This window comes from Amblyomma maculatum, chromosome 1 (assembly GCF_055883805.1).
Source record: "Amblyomma maculatum isolate TAMU_Amacu chromosome 1, ASM5588380v1, whole genome shotgun sequence".
In the NCBI taxonomy this organism is placed as follows: domain Eukaryota; kingdom Metazoa; phylum Arthropoda; class Arachnida; order Ixodida; family Ixodidae; genus Amblyomma; species Amblyomma maculatum.
The window spans coordinates 274,120,946-274,145,973 of NC_139344.1; the positions used below are offsets into that span (position 1 = coordinate 274,120,946).

Sequence of the window (25,028 nt, forward strand, 5' to 3'; positions counted from 1 at the left end):
ACGAAGCGCATCTCCAGTGATTCCAACCCCAATTGGCCGACCGTTCTTCGCGCGGGAGCTGTTGAACGAGCGATAGAGACTCGCTGTTTCGCACCTAGAAACGGAAGGAAACAACAAGCATGCGAATAACAGTTGGTGGCGCGTCGCCATCACGTGCTGCGCATTCAATGAGCATAACCGAAATAGCGGTTGGCATTTTCTGTATACTTCCGTTCAACGCCTCTAGAATTTCGTTTCTCGGCGCTACCGCGAACTGTACATGTATTGCAAGGCGACCACTCTGTCTGGCCCTCAGCGCCGGACGCCCAAGCGATCTGGAACCATCTCTGGCAGGCTAGCACCAGCCGCTCACAGCAGAGCCCCTAAGGCCACTCGATTCAAGCACGCAAGACAACCTGTTGCCAATGGCTCGGGACAACTATGGCACGATTTCCCCCCGCGGAGAAAGCGACTCAAGTCAGCAGGGGTCGAGAAGTTGGCAACTTTCACGCACCACGCGACAACAACAAACGCAACACTCTGGTCCGCTCTAAGCTTTCGCCCGCTGGGGAAGCCGCGCAACCTACGCGCAGCCTTTGCGGCTTCGCTTCAAGCCTGTCAACTGCAGAGGCCGAGTACGGCACTCTTCTGCCTTCTGGGCGCGGTGTCTGCGATCTTCCAAACGCTCACGTACGTCCCTATCGCCCCATCCCGGAAGCACTGCGCCTGTGAGCGGCTTCTAAAAAAAAAAAAAAAAAATAACCGAATGAATTTGGCGACCGGGGCGTCCGGCGCGAGAGTTCAGTCCTCCTCAGAGAGTGGAACCGGCGGCGCGTGGAAGTGGCGCGGCAGGAATGTCGGCGAGCCCTGAGTGTCCGCGCGCGCTCGGCTGGCCGGCGGCCGCTTGAGCGACGGGCGGCCGGCCGGCCGGGGCTCGACGGGGCGGCGCGGCCCTTCTTCATCGCGTGGTGGCCGCCGCCGGTGGGCCCCGGTGCACGTCGTCCGGGTAGGCCTTTTGGTCGCGCGTCTCCTGGGGCATCTCATGGGTGGGCTCGGCGTACGAGCGGCCCACCATTTCAGGCTCCGTCATGGTCTCGTCCTCCTGCGACGCCAAAAGCACACACGTCTCGGGACAGCATTCGAAAGAGGAGGGCCCGCGACAAGTTGCTTCGCAACTTAGGCAAGGCTCTCAGGTGCCAAAGCCTTTATTGGTGGCACTGTAACTGACACGGCAGCCTTTGTCGCCACGACAGAAGCTAGTATGAATGGGTCCGATAGAAGTAATTCTGGCGTTAACTCGAAGTGGCGTAAGCGTCAGGCATTGAGGGAACCCGAGCACAAATTTGTATGTAATTCCTACTGCTACTAAGTAGTTGACGTCGTCGTACTCAATTCTAAATTCTCTGCCACGTTCTAAACAAGCCATCAGTCTAAAGGCTTATCGATGCGACCCCCGCCAGGGACATCTTGCCTCTACTCTGGTCATAAGGGCTCAGTTTGATTTCTTTAGCTGAAGGAAAGGAAAATGGGACATTGTGAAGCAAAAAGTCTGTGCGCATTATGTACCGGCCATTCCCAAAGCTTTGCTCCCCTTGCATGCGTGGGACGACACTTTGTACGCAGGTCCAAAAGTAGGCCGATGATGCAGAGCTGCTGGTGTACGAGGCAGCTCGGCATAGTATCGGCTCATTCAAACACACTAGTTGCGCTCGTCGCAAAAAGAAAAAAAAAGAGAGAGAGACAAGAGTCTAGATGTGCTAAGCAGTAGCAACATTCAATAGAAGTTTACTATACGCATACTACAATTATGTTTGACGTACAAGAGGCGACGGAACCTCACATAAGAAACCCGGAGACTCTGCCAGTATGGTTATTGAACTAGAAACGACGGCAGATTATAAGCGTGGGCAGGCCGAATGTGAATTAGGTGACCTAGCACTTCGGTTGCGGTTTCTGGTCGCACATATTCATTAGCGCATAGTCGTAATCTACTGCGCCATTTTGAAGACCACCAGACACATCAATCTAGCCATACGTGTGTGCCTGCGTGGCTTGGGAGTATCGCGTCTGAATTGGGGTCCTAGTGGGTTTGATACTCATCTCAAAAGTGCTGCCCAAGTCGGCCATGACATGTGGTCTTGTGACGCCGCACAGCCTGCTGACCAATCAATGCCATACGTGACCTGCCGACTACAATCCACTGCATACTCATGGGGCAAACATCGGCGAAATGCGGAAGTTGGGTCTTAGTGCTGTGTACAGTTCTCAGGACAATGACGACCCATGAAGCTTGCGGCGTCAGTCTCGGCCTTGACTTGAATCTAGGGGAAGTGTGTCACACCGCGATGTCACTAGACACGGACAACCGTCCCAACGCAGCGAAAGCCATTCCAGGTGGTTGTTTCAAAGTCCATAAACAAAAACGCCACAGAAGAATGTTCTTACAGATGGTGGTGATCCGGGAAAGACGAAATGTGCCACATCCTGCGGGAACTGAGGTGGCGGGCTGCGAATCAGGTGCTTGTGTAGGTCGCGGAAGTCGTCCGGCGGGAAGAGCAGCTGGCGCTCGTCGGCCGGCTCGTCCTGGAGCGAGAAGCGCTCCATCTGCTGCTGCAGGTACGGGTTGTCATGGCGCGACTGGCGCAACGCCTCCATGTCCTGCTCCAGGTTGCGCACGCGCACGGGAGACGTGGACAGCAGGTCCCAGATGCGGTCCGACGACTGCGTCATGCTGGGTCCGCCCGCCGGACGCAGCGAGCGCCGCCTGCGCACGGTACAGCCGTCACGCGATATCCACTCGACAAAGGCCACTGTGCACGTACAAGACTCGGTTTTGGAGACACTTAGAATAGTGCTGATTCTAAGCAATAAAAGCGCGAAATAATCGATACCAAACATGAAACAAGTGTACAAGGAGGAGTTGAAGAGATATGCAACTATGTTCTCTCTTTCGAGTTTCGGAGCTAGCGGTCGCCTGGGAGCAAGAGAGTAAGCTTTTCCTGCGCGTGGTACCGCAGCAGAGGCGTACGGTGGGTTACGACATTACAATCCCAGGCGCACGTGTGGTGGACCCAACGCCGCTCGCCCTATAGACTATAAACGTGACGATGCCCTCCATTTCTAGCAGCTTTCTCGAAATGAGATTCAAGTGTGCACTACTTTCGTTTTGCTCATGACTTCCGGCCTCCTCTAAAATTGAGAGAAGACAGCGCATCTCGGCGTACATGAACACTAAACTTCTACTTCTTTTACATCTCTATTTTGTCTAGTACGTTAAATGCATTTGCAACCAGAGGAGGACTATGCTGCAAATGTGTCGGCAAATTCAGATGGAAAAGATTACAAGAACCTGCATTCATACTTCTGTGCACATTTGACGTTACGAGTGTTGTGCCTGACTAGAAAGCAATATCGACAACATTCGCACTCCAAGATATAGCACTGAAAGCGTAAATCCACCTGTTATCCTCAAATATTTCAATAGAGCCAATGATGCAAGCATTCTTGATTATTTAAAAGCACGATACAAAGGACTGGAGAAACACGGCGACAAACATCTTGTGGTCCAAGTTTATAACGTGACTGTTAGGAACGGTTTGTTGCGAACTAACTCAGAAGGCAAAGGTGTAATCCATGGGTAACTAGAGATTATTCATACTCGTGAAACAGGAACTAAAATAACTCCGAAGAATGTCATGTTATCCGTTGTCAGTCATTAAAACATTAGGAGATGACCTCAGAAGCAAGCTAAATGCAACTTTTTTTCGTTCACCCTCGGTGACTTTCTGAAAGCGCAGAGGAGAAAGTTTTGACGATTTATAAAAGAGACAAGGTCAAGCGAAATTTATTTGATAATGATACTCAAGTTACAGATGCCGTACATCTAGCCAACGAATCTAACAAGTATTTTAAATCAGTTTGCCCCTAAAGGTGAGAACATAAATGTTTCAAGAGGTGATTTTTCAATGAACAGATTGTTTACGACACTGCGGCGAGATTTAAATTTCCGAGCCACGGCACAGACGCAAATTGTGTTCGAGTGCGGTACTGCACTGGCATGCGATCATAAAGCTTTCATCGCAATCGTTTCTACTGATCCATCCAATCGGTGAGCGCTTCGAGTTCATATAAGGGCTATAATTTAATATATGAGCAGTGATCACGGAATATAGCTAGCATCCTTAACGTTATTCGAAAACATTTGCGACAGCTTTCTTGTGTATAAACGCTGCATGACTGGTGAGATCGAGCGTGAGTGCTCTGGAATAGCTAGCAACGATTTATGAAGATCAGCAATGACCAGAAAAAAAAAAAAAGCGTGAACGTGCAAGTTGGCATCAGTATGAACGAAGGTGTGATCACTTTCAGGCTGACGTCGGATAAACTGCTCTACTGCATTTTGAAAGTAGGACGAAGAAAATGCATAAAAACAGCTGGACGCTTTCGGAGAAAGAAAAAAAAAAGTCAGTTTTGTTCAGTGCGCGGTCATCACCTTCATAGTGACGTTAATCGTACCTGCCATGCACAAACTGCTCCGAAAGAGCCATCCTGGTACATTACGCTGCATTTCGCTTTCCGAAGATTCATCGAAGGAATACGAATGTCGGACAAAGCAAGAAATGATGCAGTGGTGCACGCGCTGTCATAGCATTGCATATGGCTCAAAGAATGTGGCGCCATATTTACAAATCTCCAATTCCCCGCACTTCGTCAGCCGGACTTTTCTAAGATGTTTTCCCGTGGAAACCAGTGCAAGTTCCGTCCTTGACATCTAGCGGCCCTCGTGAAAAATTTACGCACGCTTGTGCAATAGGTCAACGTCCAAGCAACGCTACTCGTTAAGGGGCATTGATAAATTTCAACGGATCAATACCATATGCGTACGGATCAATACCATATGCGTATGCGTGGGCTCGCCTGTCGAGTGACTGCGAGAGCCCGAAAGACGCAATAGATTTATGTTTAGACAGGGAGAGGCTTATCGACATACGATCAAGCGACAATGCAAGGCCTCCTTTTCTGGTTCGATATCAATCGAAGGCGTGCTTTCTTCAATGGATCCTGACGCACTTCCGCCCGCCAGAGCCCCTTTATATATATCTTTTCCGTATGTAGTGTACGAGGTGTCACGACCTGTGTCCTACTAAAAGATCGCTGCGTGCTGGAAGCTACAGCTGCCGAACTGGGCTTAGAGTTGCTTGGCCGGTCTTACGCGAGGATGGCTCAAAATTGATTGGATCGCTGATCTCTGTGCTGTTGACTGATGGGATTGGCCAGCCGCTGTTACGAGAGAGCGACCATGTGAACACGGCACCTGATTTGACTACTCCTGCACAATGGTGGTCGCTTATATTGTACGACGGAGTATGGAGACACCCCTTCACTTCTGTTACCTGTTTCCTTTGCAAATGAAACAGAGGTCTCCCTCTCTCCACGCGCAGACGTGGCTAGAAAAGCAAAGCTTCGTCGTGCTTCTCACTTGTCCACCAACTAGCAAATGGGCGGATCACGCTATTCCGTTTTAATTGCAATTCCGCCGAATTACTACCTTACCAACTTGATTCGTTCACGAAAAAAGCGTTTCCAGTGCCAATTACTACATACCAGTGTTACCAATACGTAAGAAAGTAGCCTACGGCCACTGACATAAAGGAAAGCATAAGCGATGTCTTTAGTGCTGATTAAAACCTAGAAATCACATTAGGACATTTTCAATGTCCTCTTATTTTTTACTTTTTGCTCTGTTGGAAGAAAAAAAAAACTGTCTCGTTTTCCCCATGATTTCAGTTGTCATTTTTTTTTTCAGTCTTTCACGTCTCTACCACTTCAGTTCAGAGCTCGTAGACGGTTCAGCTGACGTGGAGGGTCGCAGATGAACCGGTCAACTGGCAAGGTGGCTGCAAGCGGCCCCATCGTCTCGGCCGAGACAGCGGCATTTCCAACCGTCATATGTGCCTTCAAATCACACGAATGGTTGTTGTCCTGGCTAGTGCACAAAGCCGAACATTCAACTTTTACTAATCTATGAGTGTACGCGCTCAAATCCGCGTAGCGGCCCTGAAGAACGACGACTAAGCGGTGAAGCCAGAGGTGCCGCTAATAGACGCAGTCTCAATTGGCTCTGTGTGGTGTTCAGTGTGGCGTACTCGGAACTGAAAACTTTTGCAGATATTGTAGATCAGTAATGTAATGCTGTAAAAATGCATCTAAGCTTAGCAATAATAAAAAAGCCCCTTTTTGTAATCCTAACTTGCTTACACGTGGCGGGGTCACGTGATCCATAGATTGAACTGAGGTAGTTGGCGAATGCAGTGCCGTGTAACTGCTGAAGGTGAACTGCCGTTCAACTTAACGGCGGTTGAAACTGCCCGTGTAACAGGGGTATATATCGGCCAGTCGGCGGGCATGTAGGATGAGATTGAAATGCAACCGACCCTGAACAGGTGTGCTGGTTTGCTTGCAACATCGTCATTACAGGTGCGCGGAAGGAGGATGCCTCAAGATTTCCGTGACAAGTCGAGTGGCAAGGCTAACGCCGGGCGTGCCTGAATTACGGAGATGGTGGAAGCCTGCCAAGTGCATCTGCTGCGGCCCACTGTAAGCTAAAAAAAAAAAAGAAGTTACCAAGGGCGCTTTCTCACGTTATTAATTTCGAGGATGATCGCCAGCCTGTAAGAAGAGCACCGACGCATCTTTGTAATCAGACCCACACTTTAATGAGCGCACTCATTAAAGTGGGCTTCGTCCATTCTTGGTTTCATTTTCCGACTCAGCTTACAGGGGCTTGGCACAGCACGCAGAGCTTCTCAGCTGCCAGAAACGTATAGGGAATCTGAAACCAAGCGTCACGCAAAAGACATGTCTGAAATCGTCTAGACCTGCATGGCGGGCGTTTGGAATAGCCTCAAAGGGTGTGCTGACTGCCCGAGAAGAGGCCAGTAGGAGTGCCATACAAACTGCGGGCTTAAATAGGGCAAAATCCGTTGCACGCATTGGGGTTGCCTTTTCTTTTTAGTGGTATTATATCACACGCATAGTTCACTTTCCTACTTTGCGTCTGGCTGTGGTCAAGGACGAGGGCCCATTCTTGGCGTGGAGAGCTGTCTACAGTTGAACAACACATGAATTGAATCGAAACTTTCCGTAAAAAATGTGCCCTTTATATGATTTCTAGAATAGGAGGCAAAATTTGCCATTGTAGCTACGTTATGGACGAGAGCTTGCGGTCCTTATGTGGCATCGATTCGCATACTATTTCAGTTTTCTTAGCCGCAGTCGCTGCTTCACCTTTCTTCAAGAGCGGGTCGAGTCAACTATACTACATTGCACATCTTTTCACGATGGACATTTCCATCGCGCAATCATTCGTGTAGCCGCATGTACAGTCGACCGAGGGCGTTGAGATCGCGTAGACTATAGTATGGCGTATATTTTTCCGTCTCTAATAAGTAAATTAATTAGAAAATATTAATTCAACAACATTTTATAATGTTCGAGTCAGGAACAAGGTGCTCATTCAGAAGTTATAGACCGTCCTGAAAAACAGCTGGCTGCAAAGTTCGCGCGAAGGTACCATTTGCACAGCTTTATTTACCAACATTAACAGAAAGTAATCACGTGATCAGCTGGTGGCGCATATCTCCCTGCCAGCGCGCACGCTATGACCCACCACGGAAGCATTCCTGAGAAAGGTGCATCTTGTTCTCCTCGCAAAGTTTCTGTCACATAGAAGGTTTTTTTTTTTTTTTTTATTTCTTTTTTTTTTTCGTAGCGGTAGCTTTGTGTAAACATTTCAGCCAGCTGCTTTTAAAGACACGGTGAAAAATTCGCACCACAAAAGAGACGACGACACAAGCACAAGGAACAAACAAGACAGGAAAGGAACTGAGTTTTATTTGAAAATGTTTAATGCTTAAATACCTTCAGTGTTCGTGACGTAAAGTTTAATAGCAGTTGTCCAAAAAGGCCAGTTCATTCTCTTGCAAAGATAACGACGGCGTGCTGACGCAGTTGTCATCAACCTTTTTTATCTGAAAAGGTTTTATTATTTTGCGCTCAAGTCTGTCCTTTGCACGGCCAATAAACTGTGTCTTCCAAGCATGAGTTTACCCTTGCATTTCCGGCAGTGGACGGCAAGATGCCCACTTATTCCGTAATTAACTTGTTTGAAGTGTTCGAGAGCCATTTCACTGAAATAGCGGCCAGTTTGGTCGGCGTACACTTTTTTGCAAGTTTAAATAATGCTGTAGATGAGTTTGGTAACACATCTATGGAAATTGGTAACATGCTTAATTTTGCACGGCGCCGCCTTCTTGCTATAATCGGGCAAATTTTTAATAGCTTCCATGGTGCAGAAAAAAACTACGCCAACCTTGTAACCACTGCGTATATTCTTAAAGTCATGGGAAGCCTTGTGGAGATACGGGGTTACTTGAGTGCTCTCTCCGCTTCCACTTCAATCTTCCTTCTCTCAAGTCTTGCAGATACTGCGCCTTGCCTTTTTTATAAGCCAATGCACAATATACAAGAAAAAAAATAAAAGCATGACCTTGACCTGTTTAAGCGTAGGTGTCCACAATTTTGTGGCATCCACTCAGATGTATAAGACTCCTTCCTTCCCCCAAAACCTAATTTAAATAAAAAATTATGAAAAAAAAAAAAACGACGGATTTAAAAGCGGTTTAAAGAGGCTATCGCTACAACACTCACAACTTTCGCTCTATCACTAGGTTCAAGTCATGCTTAAACCCCCACAATTTTTTTCGGTTGCGCTGAGGTTTGGGCTGAATGAGCGACACCAGGGCAGAGCCAAGCCTGCGGCAGAGCATTAAGCTCCAGAGTCGACGGCTGATCACTAACAAAGTTCAGACTCACTCAGCCCCACTGACGTCACGAGAGGCAGCATCAATGATAGAATCAAAATAACGAAGCGTCGTTACGAAATACCACCCCGATACTCTGTGCGAAGAAAATGTGAAATCTTGATACGCTGACTACAATTTCGCTGTCTGTCCCAGGTTTGGTAAATTGGCAGCCATGTCTGTCGACATCCACGTGTCGACATGCGAGCTCCCACCCAGCCCACGTCCAAAAACACTTGCACACCATTACGTAAAGCAAAAAGAAAAATCGACGTTACTACGCAGCCTATATCGTGCCGTCTTCGTATGAACTATCTTGTTTTGAGTTAAACAGAAACCGATAAAACACCTCACAACGCCTCCCTTTTGCTTTGCTTGAAAACATACGTTAGCGGCTTGGTGCCGAATATGAGCGTGCGTGCTTAATACAAAACACGTGGGCACTAAAAACTATGTCCGTCTTAAGGCGCTCAGTAAAATTTACTCTTCAAAGAGCCTGGCTCTATAGGCCAGTTGGTGGAACATCGACAGGACGAAGGAAACACCACCCCGTGTTGTCTCTGTACTGTCGTTTCCGCGGTTTCAAATCTACTCTCGCGTAAAATGAATGGGGAAAATGAACCTGTGGAACGGTGTGCTCCGTTTTATTTGCCTAAATGTACGGCGTGAATCGAACCAAGACGCCTCCGCGCTATCTTCGCATGGCTGCGGGAAGGACGCAGTTTGGAAGAGGAATGGCCGGGTACATTTAGCGGGTTGAAATCAGGTTGGATGGTGTGCGTAATGGCCGCATTGTTAAACGGGGAGCTTTGTAAATCGAGCGGCGCAAAACGCTGCGCCGCGCTGTCAGGCTAAGATATGCATAAAAGAGCACTGGACAAGGGTAGAGGTCCTCAGTTCGCAAGCCGAGCCAGTACGTTTCGACAAGTGGGCCTGTCTTCGTCTGGGCAGCGCGATCATCACTGGCAGTGGTTTAAATACTCCTCTTTTTTTTTTTTTCGAAGAAAAGCTAGGCAGGGGGGAGGAAAGAGGGGGGAAAGAGTAGTTGAAGGAGTGACAAAATATCCCTTCGGTATGCATTTCTCAGCCTGGAACCGGTGATCCCGTGGCCTGAAAAACAAAAAAAGCGGCAGCAGAAGGAAAGACTACAAAGCGGGGTGAATGATGAGTCAGCACCTAAGGCGGGTTCGATCCTGACACACTTTTCTTGAAAGGGGACAGGCATTCCAAAGGGCCCTGATAAAGAATACATCTGCCGGGGAACAGTTTTCAAAAGCTTTCGGGTTAACCGCACCTTTGACGTCCTGAAGGAAAGGCCAACCAAAGTAGGAAGTGATAAGTATAGATACCCCTGCCAGTGGTGATCGCACTGTCCAGACGAAGACAAGTCCACTTGTAGAAACGTTGGCTCGACTTGCGAACTGAGGCTTCCCCTCTACCCCTGTTCATTGCCTCTTCCATACTGTGTAGCCATCTTCTTTCTCTCGTTCTAACAAAGATATGTATACTCACACAGGACTGTCAGAGACTTATAAGCAACATTACAGCCGAACAGACAAATGTGAAGGCCCGTACTTTGCCGCAATGCAGCTGCTCAAAAACCCTCCTCGAACGGAAATCAAAGACAGTTTTCCGTGCGTGGCATGTAGAAATCTAGGACCCCCACGATACAGCCTAATCGGAGAGATCTTGTGAACTCCCTCCGAGATTCTCCAGGAAATTCGGCGTCGGCGCTGCGAGCGAAAAATTACGCGGGAATGTATCTGGCGGGTGACATGTCCCCGAGAATGCTTGGTCTGTGGGTTGTGTGAAGTCACTAGACATGACATGGCCGAGTATGGTAGGAGCTGCCAACTCGGGAAGCTCCTAGAGACGAATCGAACGCTCCTGTATAGTCTTGAATACCGATAGAACGAAAGGAAGAAGATGGTTTGCACGGTATGAAGAAGAACTGAACAAGGGTAAATGGAGTACGCCTCAGTTCGCAGATGAGCGAACTGAGGCGTACCCCATTGACCCTTGTTCAGTTCTTCTTCATATCTTGAATACCTAGTTATAGACAACGCAGGCATGTCCGGGCAGCTTGGTTTAACCGGAGATTTATATGTCTACGTTGGGCGGTCTTTCATGCAATGCGGTAGATTACGACTGTATGGTAAATTAGCGCGTGTGAGATAATGGAGGCAGAGAGACCACGCGATCGTGGGTCCGCAACGTGATTCGGCAGACGCGTGCATTAATACTCTCGCGTCATGCTTTGAAAGGCAGAGATTTAGCAGCCCACCAATTATTTTTATGCACCACTTTCTGCACAATTCTATCTCTCTGCATGCGACTACGGATGCCTGTGACAGACGGGCGCTCAGAGATAGGCAAGTAAAAAGAAAGGCCGTGTACGTCAGCAGCGGCGACGATGCTTATGCGTTTAGAGAGAGCACACATTTATTAAGACGTTAAAGTTTAAAACAAATAGTGGATTGACGATGAAGAAGCAGCAGCACAATAGAGAAGAGCTGACATACGTGCAGTCTCAGTACAAGCTCATAGTTCAGATTATAGGCTGGAAATAATTAGTGTGATTTAGAATAGCGCGCACCGTCAGGAGCCATGCACCGCTGCTCAGTGCGGAATACGTGTGCAGCTGTGACCCAGTGTATAGCGGATCCCGGTAGTGGAACGTAGATCGTGCTATGCCAATGCTGTCTATTAATTGGTACTATAGGAATGTGTTCATGCACCTGGAATATAACTTAGCAGGCAGCCATGGTGGATCAATTGCCATTATAGAGCACTAGTTGTTGGTAGAGTGGACCCGAATCAAAGATTTATTTATCCCTTAATCACTAAGCGCCAACCCGGAGTCCGAGCGCTCACGGCACGCGGCTCCTGTCTCTTCTTCCATCGCTCTCCTGATCTCGAAAGAGCACTGCTACACTACCATCCCACACCAAAGCGACATCATTCGTGAGCATCATTCATGTACAGCGCGCGCCTTCATTAGAGGATTGCATGGTAAAGCAGATAAGGCATAAACAAGTGCAACGACAGTGTCTGCAAATACCACTATATCCCACATCATTCGTATCCTTGTAATTTACACCTCTGCTATTAGACACTTTACCGCACGACGCGTGGCCCGGACGTCATGCTGGGAAAACAGCGCGGACACAGGACGTCAGCAGAGGCTGTCTAAATAAGCGAAGGCATCGGTGCTTGTTTTGTTCCAACCCATTTGCTTTCTCAACGCGATCTAGCCCCAGCTGCTCCCGGCGAAGGTGATAAATTCCGATAGCACTGCATAATCTGCAGTGGAGAAGTGCGAAAGCCTGAGTGTTGCTGCTGCACACGGCCCATCGCGCCCCTGGTCGAACACAACCAGCGTTCCGTTGAACGCATCAATGCTCACCAGCATTCTATAATTGGTTTACAGGAAAGGAAAGGAAAGGGGCGCAGCATCTGTCACTCGCGCAATCTCGCTGACACATCTCGCGGACAACACAGCAACGCTCGGGCTTACCCATTTCTCCAGTGCAGATTCTGCAGTGCTCTCGGAATTGTTTTTTTTTTTCTTTTTTACGCTCTTATTATATTTTTATTTGATTTTTTGACACCCATCACACACTTCTGATAATTATCACGCATTTATTTGGCTCATTAAGTCAGAAACGAATCCCCTTCCGGTTCGCGTGAGGTCACATATCCCTTGGACGTCGACAGTCGTATGGCTATTTCGACATCTGATTGATTTTACTTTTTACACCTCTCGCTCTAAATAATTAACTAATCATCCTAACGGCTTTTTTTGCAGCATTCTCACATCATCCTCTATCAATCACAATGAATCGTTTGATCCTAACTCTTCTAAGAACGACACAACGGCTACGCGCGGGAACGTTCTGTACACAGGTTCTGTACACGCGACCTTGCCGATAGCCTATAGTAAAGCTTTCTCTTTAAAAGAAGGTTCTCTGCGTGTAGCTGCGCATTTGCTGGGACATCTGCTTACACGTGCATGGAAGTTGTTTTATGGACTGGTCAGGAAAAAGATCTAACTAAACCTCTGTCCCATCGGTAATTTAATTTAGAGGTCACCATGTGCTGACTGCTGATAAATTAATTTATACGTTGCTGGCGTTCACTACCCTGTAAGTGCACGCATGAAAATGTCCTGATTCATGCACAAACACTGCAGTTTCCTAGAACATGGATACTATGGCAATCGTAACCTTTTTTTTTCTTCTTCCTGTTTCCTAACCAAGTGGATGAAAACAAATCTGACATTGTAATGATCTCGACGTAATCAGGATTATGTAAAGAACGGTGAGATGAACATCTCGAGCTCTCTGTAAATATGAGTGGTTGCACTTATTTGTCATGGATAGATCTCTGATCCAGGCCTCTAAGCAAACCACTCGTCTCCATAACAATTCGTAGCAAGTAATGTTGTTCCATTATTTACACAGAGTGAGGCGCTAGTCAATCGCTATAACAAGTGAGACGCCATTGATGGCTAAACGGACTAAGCACCCTTTTGTCGGTGCACGGAGGAGGGGCAACAGTTAGGTGGCACAACTTACGTGTGTGCGCTTCGTGACTGGCATATCCGCACTATGCGACGCGGATGTTTTCCCGTATAGTGTATGTCGGGGCAGCGCTCACAGGTCGTGCAGTTGACAATTTCCGCGATGCGAACCTTTGCCTCTGCATGGTGCCGACAGCTCTCCCGCCATGATGTCACTCTTAGAACTTCACGTCGACAACCACACGTCCACACCAAACCGCTTTCGAGTAGCAGCTGGCCATTTCCCTGGCAAAGGTGACTTCTTGTGCGGGCGCTTGCGCTACTCCTGAGCCCTGACTGCATAGAGAATGTCTCAGCCTTGAGTGTTTAGTATCAGCGAATTTGTGTGGCGGAGTGTCTCGTCAACATTTCTTACAGGTAAGGCAAATGATGTCATTTGGTTTAAGTGAAAAACAATGTCTCCCTTTGAGACAATTTCACCGATCGCAGCGCATTTAGTCAACGCTGACTTCAATGCAGCAGCTCCCTACAACTTCCTGTCTGCGCATATCTAAAGGCTTTGTGCATGCTCGTACGTAGTCCCGATGAAGAAGGCGCACACCAGTGAGCAGCCGCTGACAGTTCTCGAGAAATGCATAAACAACCCAAGACTGCGCCGGTAGGATTTTGTCACGTGTCAGCCATATATATATATATATTCTTAATCTCTGTATTCACCTCGGGACTAACCTATAGCGACCTTAGGGCTGACAGCTCAACTGTGACCCGCGCGCATGAAACACTGAAATGAAACAGCAGAGTTCGGGGCCGCCAACTTGTGTTCCACGGTGCGCGGTTGCCAAGGGCGTAGTACCGAAAGCGCTCAAAGGCTTTGAAGCGCTGCCGCTCAGAGGAAACTGCGCGCGACGTCGCGCCAGTCCTTGCCTCGTCTTTCGCTGAGGGCTGAGGCCGGCCGTGACAAACCAATCAATGGCCCGCTGCCCTCTCCGCATCGCCGGGGCCTTCCTCGCCCGCTGCTTCTTGATCCATCGCCCCCCACCTACGGAAAGGCGCTCCGTCGAGCACGGACGATTCGGTACCGCCACTCCCCCTTCTAGGGAAGAAAAATCCTTGCGTGGAGGTCATCTCCGCACGAGAGAGACGGATGATGCAGTACCGCAGCCTGCGGCCGCTCGTTTTATTGCCGCGCGTTGAGCGATCGCTGCCCATCAAGAGACTGCCGAAGCTTAGCTGCTCAAACAGCGGCACAGAGTATGCCTGCTCTGTGTCTCGACTAAACGTGGAGACAGCGACCTGGCTGCGACCAAACTCCTATTTCTACGGCGAGGCATGAAGAAGGATGCTTCCTCGTGGCTTCCCACTTGGGGCCCCTGTCATCACATTGTTCGAAATGGATCAAACTTCCCCATTTGCACCAGCGGCATCCTTAGGAGTACACGTTGCAAGAACGAAAAAATGTACAACTGGATCGTGCTTTCGGCGGCAAAGTTAGCACTGTTTCGACAGCAGGGCGGCGTGTTGGCACTCCTCGTACTCCTTTCCGCCTCATGCTTTCTATAATTTGGGAGAGCTCTTAAAAGCAGTAAAATCTGACCAGGTGAAGCATCTGCTGCACGGCTCGTAAGACTTTCTGTAGGGAGGAAATCTTTGCAAATTGTCGATTCCAGCTCCGTTCACTACTCATATACTCCACACACATGTACAGGCAGAGAAGTTGAAGAGAAAAGTCAAAGGGGCCTTTTTCCAGTAGCGTAATCCCCTTTCTTGAGAGCATTACTTTACAGTGGTGGGCTGGACATATTTTGCGAGCAGTGCTGGTTTCGCTTGCTCATAATTGGTGGGCGTGAAAAGTGGACGGACGTGCTTTCCGCGCTGCAGTTAATCTATTTAATCTGTATGTCTAAAAGACGCCGCCGAAACTGACGTCTTTTCACTTGAGACAGTGCGAAATATAGCGTTGAAAATTGTAGCACTGTGCCTAATGCTTGGCTCTTCATCACAGACCAAGAGGAGGAGCAGGGAACTGATGTCTTAAGGAGGGAGGGAAAAGCTGCGAGAATCGAGGTTACTACCACCTTTCCTTCCCCCTTCGATTAACCTTTTATTTTCTTACAATAGCAGCAGCCGACTGCTCGGTGTCTCTCAATCGATTAAGTTTGCGTGGCTGAATATATTTTAGCTAAATCATTCCTGCTGCAGCACCACGAGCTTAAGGTGACTGCGTGATTGAAGGAAAAAAGAAAAGTTATTCGAAACATTTTCGCACAATGTTTACGAAAAGCATGTCTAGGTGGAATCCGCTTTTGATAGAACGGCCCACATGTCGCTGACTTCCACTACGAACTTCGTGCCGCCAGAACCCTGCAGCGCGGCGGAACGCCGGTGTACCTTCGATCGTCGTGCTGCACATGCACGCAGCCAAACGCAGGCGGTGCCCGAGTGAGTAATACACACGAGCTGGCGCGCTCCAACACAAGGAATAGGCAGTGTCTATAATTATAGGGCACGCTTTTGTACAGCTTTCGAGTATACTCCTGATGGCGCAACAACAGCCACATGCAGCATGCACTGTCCCGTCTTCGCAGCACTGTTTGTGCAGCGTGTTGCTGAGCGAAACGTCGACAAAGGTCCCACATCAGCTGCATAATGAACGTATACAAGTTCGCAACGGTTGTATCACCGGATGCTGCACGCTTGTCGGAGCGGTGCAGCAAAATATAAACGCGGCTGCCGTGCGCGCTTACAGCCGAAGGTACATCGGACGGACCTTTGGATTTGGTCAGCGCTATAGTAAATGTCCCGTTTGTGAAAGAGCCTTACTACCATCAGCAAATAGTAAAATCAATATATGATGAATTCCGGAGACGATTGAGTAGCGGAGCTAACGTGCAAGCAACCGGATGAGCCATGCCGCAAAGGCGGCAGTTGTGAGTGCAACTTGTTTATATCGCAGGTGTCGCATCTACCAATAGCTCAGTATCAATCTTCAAGGACTCATTTTTAACATTCGGGGCTTATTATTTACTAAAAGAACAAATTTTAGCACGCTTTTCTGAGGCTGGCGCAAGGTATCCGGCATGTCGTTGGTGCGTATACGGCTTGCGGTATAGGCGCCGCCGCGGCAGATGTTTTCGAAGTGCCGCGATCGTATACGGTGGTCGCGTTGTGATTGGTACGCGCTGACAACTCGCTTTGGCCACTTCTGGGAACGACTTACGACTCGGGTAACATATCTAGCCCGACTTGATCCACGGCAAACGGCCGCCGGGCTGTCTTTCGCGCATTTTCCACTGTGAATTCTCTATATGAGGGTCGGCCTTAAGTGGGATAAAATTAAGCTAATTCTCCACCACTGAACACCCTCAATCGCTTCGACTCTCAGCTTCGCCAAAACATGCTAAATTCAGCTGCAGCATTTTTTCGAGATGCTGTAAATTTTCACCGTCTATGATAACCAAAAAACACCAGTCAACTTGCCACTGTTCTATGCTCATCGAGAGATCGGTGTAACAGCTTCAGATGTAATCGATCGCATCGTAAATGTGCCACGGCGAGTAGACTTTGAACAGTAATAAATGCTTTTATTTCACGACTATGTGAAACCCTTCGTGACATTTGGGGTAATCTATACGGTCACCTCAGACAAGAAGCCATCAGCTTCGCATGTGTTTGGTAATATAAAGATATCAGGTGCGGTAGTGCACTACCCCCTATCCGTTCGAATGAGTGCGCGGCTGTTCTACAACCAAACTGTACGTTCATCCGATAGAGCTCTCACTCTACAGATGCAGTCTTTATTTTATTTTTTTCAGTTCGTTGCGCAGATTATAACAATATCCTCTTTTTTTTTTTTTTCTATACTGGCTGTTTAAACTGAAGAACCTCGAAATGTCTCCACGGCACACATCAGCCCGCACCTATGACAAGTGCGGATCGATTTTTTTTTTCTAGCTGCCAACCGAAAGGTACATAGGCCATTAAAACAAAAGCTTGGGCACGTTGGTAATCCATTGTGTAGAACAGCGCGAAAAAAAAAAAAAAAAACGACGAAAAACGAAGCAGCACTCGTCGTCTTGTCTTCCTTCGTCCCTGTCGTTTTTTTTTTTTTGTTTTTTTCGCGCTGTTCTACACAATATATAGGCCATGCTATTCGCGAATATCACCGGACATCAGTTTATTGTTTAGTTTTTTTTTTTTACTACCCTTGCGAGCCAATAAATAACGAGAAAGTGCTGGCTGCAGCAGTATATATTTCTGTGAGACAAAGACGCTTGAGAAAACAGCGGAATGACTTCCCATAATATTACACATCCGCGTCTAACCCTCGAAATCCTGCTGTCCGGCAAAACTGTGACTAACGCTTCACTAAGGGCGCAAATCGATCATGAAGAGAAGGAACACCTGTCTTCCGCATTTGCCCTAGGTTACGCACTTACACAGCGACGTGTTCTCGGCCAGATTTTGCGTGAATTTGACGGCTGCCATCCAGCACTGTAAACCAGGATAGCTGAGAAGCCACATCGTTTCCCGAGGAACCGACAAGGTTTCCAGATTGTGTGGCTGCGGGAAGAAAACTACGCTTGCGTATAATGCCACCGTTTCTCGAACCAGCTTGCTCGCAACGAAATTTGACAGAACTTGGGAAATAAAACGAAGAAACCGTGTTCCCACATTGCTTGTTTGTGTGCCAATGACCAGAGTAAAGTGTTGACATAGCCGTCCGCTCACCGTGCTGTGTGCTTTAAAGGAGCGCATTGATCGTGCCAAGGGATCGTTCGTTTTTTTCTTTTTTTTTTTTTTTACTGTTCTACGCGACGCCTTGTAGCAAACAGTGGACATGTCCACACACTACAGGAGGCTTAATGCCAATGTAGCTAACACGAAAACGTCCAATAATAACACAGAGGCATAAAAAACCATCAGAAACATTTCACGACCTGTCGTCAGCCTCCAACTTTTTCCCCGTTTACGGCGCCATTCATGAAGGCCGAACATTGTACATTTTGGTCGTGCGGCGCGCATGCTGGGTGCAGAGACAGAGTGATCCTGAAGGCGTCGATGTTTCACCGCATAACATTTTTTTTTTTTTTTTTCTGTATGGCCACGACTTTTCGCCTAGAGTGAACACGGCGAAAACACAAACCTTGTCCACAAGCGCAGGGGGCGGCACCGCGGCAGAACTGTCGAGCACGCGTGGGCGTACACAAGCACGACGGACACCGGAAAGCCGCTCGCGGTGCGTGCCTGGCCAGAAGTGGTTCTAGCCTGGCGCGACGCGCTTCACTGTGACAACGCGCCAACTGCACGCGTCAGCATGGGACGACGGTTTGAGAAAGGCGTGAGACGACGCGGGACGCCAGTTCTGTGTTCAGGCGTGGCGAGTGTCCCTCGGCGTCTCGCGCGTCTATTTGTGTCATCGACGTCGCTCACCTGAACATGCTGGTGAAGACATCGAGTGGGTTTCGGCGGCTGCCCGGCAGCGAGGTGGTCTCCGCGTTCATGGAGTCCGGCTGAAGCATGGCCTGCGAGCGGGGACGTCGTTCCGATACTGAGCGCAGCCGGACGCCGGAGAGGCAGCCGACGGGGCTCGAAGCCCGCATCAGCGGCCGCGTTTCGGCCTCGGAAGAGCAGTCCGCGGACCTAAGGGACAGGGACGGCGGCTCAACTAAGGACGCCGGGGCGCGCCCGGGGCCTACCTGCTCATGGGCTCGGCCGTCGGGGGGGCAGCCGCGGGGCCGCCGCGCGGCTGTTGGGCGCCAGCACGCTGCTGCGAGCTACGGCCATCGCGCAATGACTCACTACTGAGATGGGCGCGCGATCGATCGCCGGCGCTGCGGGCCCGCCGGCGCCGCCACCGCGTGGCCCACTTCACACGAGACACCGAGCGGCTCTTCTGAACAGGGTAACAACTCACGGGTGCAGACGCCGAGGGCAGAGCCCGGCGGCCGTCTGAGGTCGAGGCTTCGTGCATCTCAACGATGCTGCCGAACACGAGGCTCGGTGAACATCGGAGCACTCACGCGCGATTTCATCTTTTCATCTTTGTCGGCTGGATGGAACTGCCGTCCGCTCACAGCTCCTTGAGATACTTAATTTTACTAGCACCATCTTTAGAATGGCTCCCGCTGCACGATGCTAAACGAATAAAAAAGCGCAAAGGTGTCTGGTAAGAATAGAGTGCAAATGTACGCAGCAGCGTTTTGGTTGGACTGGTTTAAGACAAAACAAGTATTAAGGTCGTTTTATAGCTTGGCTGGCTAAATGCGAAGCATGTGCCACGCTTATGAAGCTTGTGCTTCCAAATGCGTAGTTCGTTGTTTAGGCGTTGAATCTCGTCGCCGGCTCGAAGACGGCGTTCCCTCAACACCTGAAAGCCAGCGCCGCCTATGACGGCCACATGCGTGCGACGATGCCGCGCTCTGACTGGCCACGTCTATGTGACGCGCCGCTCTATAAATGGCCATAACTGTGTGACGGATGATTTAGCGTGGTCAGGCGAAATGCGAGTTAGGTGCGCATCTTGCTTCATTTCGCTTTTGGTTCGAGGCTGTATAGTGGGTCTTCGGACAAAGATCGGCAAATCGGTGATGGGGAGCTTAGTGGTCATCATCATCAGCCGGACTGTACCCAATGCAGGACGAAGGCCTCTCCCATTTTCCTTCAATTAACCCGATCCTATGGTAGCGCTGCATCCAATTGGCACCTGCAAACCTCATCCGCCCACCTAACTTTCTGCCTTCCCTTGAAATCTAAATTGTTACACTTAGCGCAGGTGCGCTATGAAATTTTTGGGCCGCTTAAGGCACCACAAGAGAGGAGCGATGTCTTCTGTATCCATTGATTGCGGCGACGACTGCAATGCTCAGAGCGAGAGACTTGCAGGGTGTGGTGTTCGGCTGAGGCGATGGCTGCAGTGCCGCGTCTGGAATGAGCTGATGGCCGATTTTCGAGCTGCGAGTGATGTGGGGCTCTAGACCTCGTGGGCGCCTTCTGCATCTTTTTGATGTCTTTATGGAGAGCGTGCCTTCTGAAGCGTCCCTTGAATCAGTGTGAGCGGAGACCAAAAGATGGGGAGGGGCAAGAAAGGATGGGCTATGAAGGCAGCGACAGTCCTAAAAGCCGCCAGTACACACCCTCCGGTCCGATGGATGGAGTTGAATACACTTAAGACAGAAAATGACAGGGTTCAGAGCTTTTTAAGATGCCCTAGACATTAGAGGTGTTGTGACCGGGGTTCAACCGAGGTTCGCGCAGAATTTCCAGCAGCTGAAAACAGAAACGGACCCAGCGGATGCCGGCCAACGACCGCGACCAAAGGCACCGAAGCGGCGGCGGAAGAGTGACCGTTTATCTACCTCCCCCTAGAGACGAGCTGTCTTTTCGGGCCTTGATCCCCCTTGGCGGCGACAACAGGGAACCTTTCATTTTTATTGAAAGAATCAGAGGTGCGTCGCGGAGCAGCTTGCAGAGTCCTCGGGGCAGACGGGTGACTTTTTGGGAAGTACCGCTGGAGAAATGATCTCCGCCAACAGACGATTTCTCGAGCTGTTTCGTCTGGGTGAAGAACCTCCACCGTCAGCACAAGATCTTCATCGACATCGGATAAGCTGGCCCTCGCCACCGAAATGTGTGCGAGGAGGTTCGAGTACCACCCTCAGTAGTGGGCAGTCATCGCTTGTGCCCAACTGAATGGACTGTGCATATTGAACTTTGTTTCCCGAGCTAGGGAACTAGGGATAACCGACCATATATAAGCGGCGGAAATTGTCTGCACCGAGAGCTCCGTTTTCCTTCCTTCAACTTGTAGATATCCCACCATGTAAAAAGATGTATAAACGTTGCTTCTCCTCCCTAGCTGCTCCTGCTCCTTCTTTGTCTCGGCTCCTCATGGTTCCACTGCGGTGAAGCCCAGGCCCTCGAACCTTGATCACATCAGCGGCTAGCGGAAGCGACAGCGGCAGTACCGCGGTTAGATCGCCCGTTTTACAGATTCAGCTGCAGTTCAGGAAACTAAATCAGGTACTGATGAGACAGAAAGCGCTTTTGGTCTGTTTATCATCGTCATCTTCAACCTGCTGCACCCCCTGCAGGGAAAAGACGTAAGCCCCCCATTGCACGTAAGTGCAATTTGAACCTGCAAGCTTCCGCAAGCTTCCGTGCACTAAATTTTATGCCGCCCTCTGCTGCGCTTACCTTCCCTTGGAATCCGTTCTTTTAGCCTTGACGACCATCGGTTACCTTTCCTTTGCATTACATATGCCCGCTCAATGGTCAATGCTATTTTTGGCTTGATTTAGGCTAGAATGTCAGTACTCTCTAAGTACAAATGATCCTAAAAGGGAGTAAAAAGGGTGTAGCATGCCCTATATATCGCACTCTATTCTAGATGCACGCTATTCTCGTCAAGCTCGCAGGTAGATTTTTAACACTAACCATATATGATGGAATGCTATACTTTGGCAACAGAAACATTATCTCTTACTAAATATTATTTATTCGATGTGATTAGCAATGAAATGAGGCAACGAACCGCTGCGCCGTTTAGATGTCAATATTTAGATGACACAGAAAGCCTCACTTACGATAACTTCGCATATTTTACAGTGAGAACTAGCTTCCGTATTTCTAGTGATGCAAATGTGCCGCCGGGCTGGGGCAGCATGCCCTGACATTAATAGGAAGTGGCGCTAGAGAAAAGCTGCTCTTTTATAGGCTAATTCATGTTTAGAGTGTAGCTTGAGTTTGTACCCTGACCCACTCACAGCGCGCTTCCTTTCTTTTGAACGCTACACCTGTAATTTTCCGGTCCATAGTTCTCTGTGTTGTCCTCAGTTTAGGCTGAATCATTTTCGTTTACCCTTCCATTTTCTGCCCCACAAGTGAGTACTGGTAAGATACAGCTGTTATATATAATTTCTTCTTCAGGATATTGGTAAGCTGCCATTCATTACCTGCGAGTACTTGTCAAATGCGCGCCATCCCAATCTGATTTTTCCAGTTATACTTCCCTACCGTTGTCTGGATCTGCGGTCAGATCTGTTTTTGCCTGATGTTATCGTCAGTCATTCAAAAAACTCATCCGGAGCGCGCATGGCGTTTCTGAGTAACAGATGTGACACGCCATTTCGGGTCGTCAGCAGTGGTGAGTTATGCGCGTGTAAAGCAGCGAGATAGAAAAGTGTTCTCGCTGTCATTTGGCGGTGCGCACGGATCAATACATTTTGCTCCTGGGAGATTTCAAATGTGTTTGTAACAACAGAGATCAATCAGTGTATCACGGTCGTTATACGACCAAGTTCTGCAGTTCTCAGTGACTTTGCTGTGAGCCCAACCTTGTCGATTTGGCCGACTGAAAAGCTATTGTGCTATAGTATATACATTTCGCGCATTTCCAATCCTCTTCAAATGTTACACTTGACAGGATCTACGTTTGTGCTGGCACATTAACTAGTGTGCATGACTGTTTGGTGAGGCCGACTTTTTTTCTTCCACAGATCGGCAGGTACATATACTCGGCGCCAACTCCAACTGCGCGGGATCAGCTGTAGAAGCTAAATAATTTACTCATCTGAAAATATTTAGCGCGCTGTGTAGTTGCTTGCTTCAAGGATACGTGGACAAGGGGGGATCTCGCAGCCTTTCAAATATGAGATCTATTTATTCAGGAGTTTTAGAATTTGGTTATTGAATTGGATCACCGCGGATCACATTCCTGAAGGCCATTCACCTTCAAGAACTGGCTCACGCTCTTGATGAGTTGCATGAGCTGGAAATAACTGCCCCGGGATGGTATCTTGATGACGTCCAAAAATGGCGTTTAGCGCCGAAAAATGTCAGTGTGGCTTGATTAGATCGCGAACGCGGAGGTTCGGCCATGAACAATTATTTCACCGCGTGTTTAATGATGAAAGGTAGGCTGCTCGTTCCAAAGAGGCTTTAGAAATTAGTTGACACGCTGCAGATATTCTTGGCACGTTATTCTACTATGGTTCTTTGGGGGCAGTAGTAATGAGATTAGCAGGTCAGGTTTCAGCCAATTAAAGGCGTCTCTTGCACTTCAAAATCTCGAGAGACGCTATATGTGGTCGTATTTATATACTTGCAGAGTCTGCAGCGTGGCCGCCGGTAGCTTCCTCACACCCGGGACATGGATGTATGAGAAAACTTATTTTCATCGGCTTTAAGAGGTGAGGCCGCGCCAGATGGCCGCCAGTTGCGTCCTGTCGGCGATCTCTTCGGCCCACTCAGTGACCCGAGCCTGGATGGACGGATCCGAGCAGAGCAGCACGGCCTCCCACTCCTCCAGAGATGGAGCTGGCAGCAAATCGGCGTGTGGCGGATAGGCCGCGCACCCCCATGTAATGTTGACTAAAGCGGCGTCGACGACACACTCTTTTATTTTATATATCAATAATAATCGTAAAGAACCGAGTTTTTGCACTATGTGAGCCAACGCCAAAGCGAGACTGCATAAGCCATCTAAATTAAAGAAAGAATGATATGTACACAAAACCAGAATTACAGTGTGCGTCAGTCAATACACGTTGTAATTCTTGGGCAATTCTTGCAAAAGTCCTGAGCACAAAATTCTGCAAAATATTGTCAAAAACTGTCGCGGGTTAAAACTCAAACTGAATGTAGTTTTCTGGTATCCAAGTGGGTACCGTGGTTCTTACGGCGTGTGAAACCCAAGGAAACAGTTTCTGCTTTTAAGCCAAAGAAACACATTGCAGTTTCTGCACTTTACTTTCGACTCCTCGTTGCAATGCGGGTTCTGACACTTTATCTGGAACTGCCGGTATGTTCGAGGAAGTGCCCAGTCTTGTCGTAGCTCACCTCATCCGGTGGTGATCACCTTAGCTTTCTTTGGTGCCGTCGATTTTTCACAATTTTCTCCATTTAGATGAGACCCGAGTTAATTAGACAGATCTGCTTTTTATAAACCCATTGTGCCCACTATGTGCGATGAAGGCTGTTTTCGGGTATATCGTGTGGGCTTTGATTCTCGTCTGTGACAGTTACATACAGTGCTGGTGTGCAAAGTGAACAACCCATTTTTTTCTTTTTTTGGCAACAGTTCGTAGTGGCTGTGCGTATGCGTTTGTGCCGTGATATGAGAATGTGCATATCTCTTAATAACAGCTCGAGGGGCAAGTTGGTATTACACAGTATGCGGCGAAACGAACACAATCGCGTGATTAGAAAACAACACAGGTGCGCCTGTGTTGTGTGATTGTGTTCGTTGCGCCGCATTTCTGGGTACTGTGCAGATATCTTCTATGCAACCGTGCACAGTGTTGTGAAGCATGCACACCTGCTTACCTTACCGAGATATCGGCCAAGCCACATGTTGTCGGCAGTAGCTGCGGTGACGTGGCTAGCCAAGCGGCTATCAAGCTACTAACCTTTAATAAAGTTTGTTCGTTTTTCGCCAACCACTTGTCGATTCATTTAACACAGTGTGTGTGCAGTTACAATTTGTGTGTATGCAATACATATGCTGCCTGTGGAGGACATGTGCTGCATGTGCTATAAGTCGACTGCACGTGCCACGTACCCATTGTTTGCGTGGTCTACTCTATAATCCGAACCACCCAAAGCAATTCAGTTTAATGTGACATCACACTCCATTCATACCCTAACTCTCCTTTCACTTTCCATTTCCC

General features: G+C 48.7%; 1 protein-coding gene across 1 annotated transcript; it reads right to left on the reverse strand.

The window, feature by feature from the left end:
* Positions 1-784: 784 nt before the first annotated feature.
* LOC146206582 (uncharacterized) lies at positions 785-18,998 on the reverse strand. The gene is made up of 3 exons (XM_084587044.1): positions 18,793-18,998; positions 2,425-2,743; positions 785-1,081 (listed from the first exon to the last, which is right to left on the reverse strand). Exons 1-3 carry the CDS (start codon positions 18,960-18,962, stop codon positions 938-940), a joined length of 633 nt encoding a protein of 210 aa, XP_084443170.1. The 5' UTR covers positions 18,963-18,998; the 3' UTR covers positions 785-937.
* Positions 18,999-25,028: the final 6,030 nt, after the last annotated feature.

Excerpts from the sequence above, each read along its gene's own strand:
- LOC146206582 (XM_084587044.1), bottom strand. The coding sequence starts at position 18,962 with ATGCGGGCTTCGAGCCCCGTCGGCTGCCTCTCCGGCGTCCGGCTGCGC. Across the intron at positions 2,744-18,792 it reads GTCTTCACCAGCATGTTCAG|GCGGCGCTCGCTGCGTCCGG; the intron begins GTGAGCGACGTC and ends TACCGTGCGCAG. Across the intron at positions 1,082-2,424 it reads TTCCCGGATCACCACCATCT|GAGGACGAGACCATGACGGA; the intron begins GTAAGAACATTC and ends TTGGCGTCGCAG.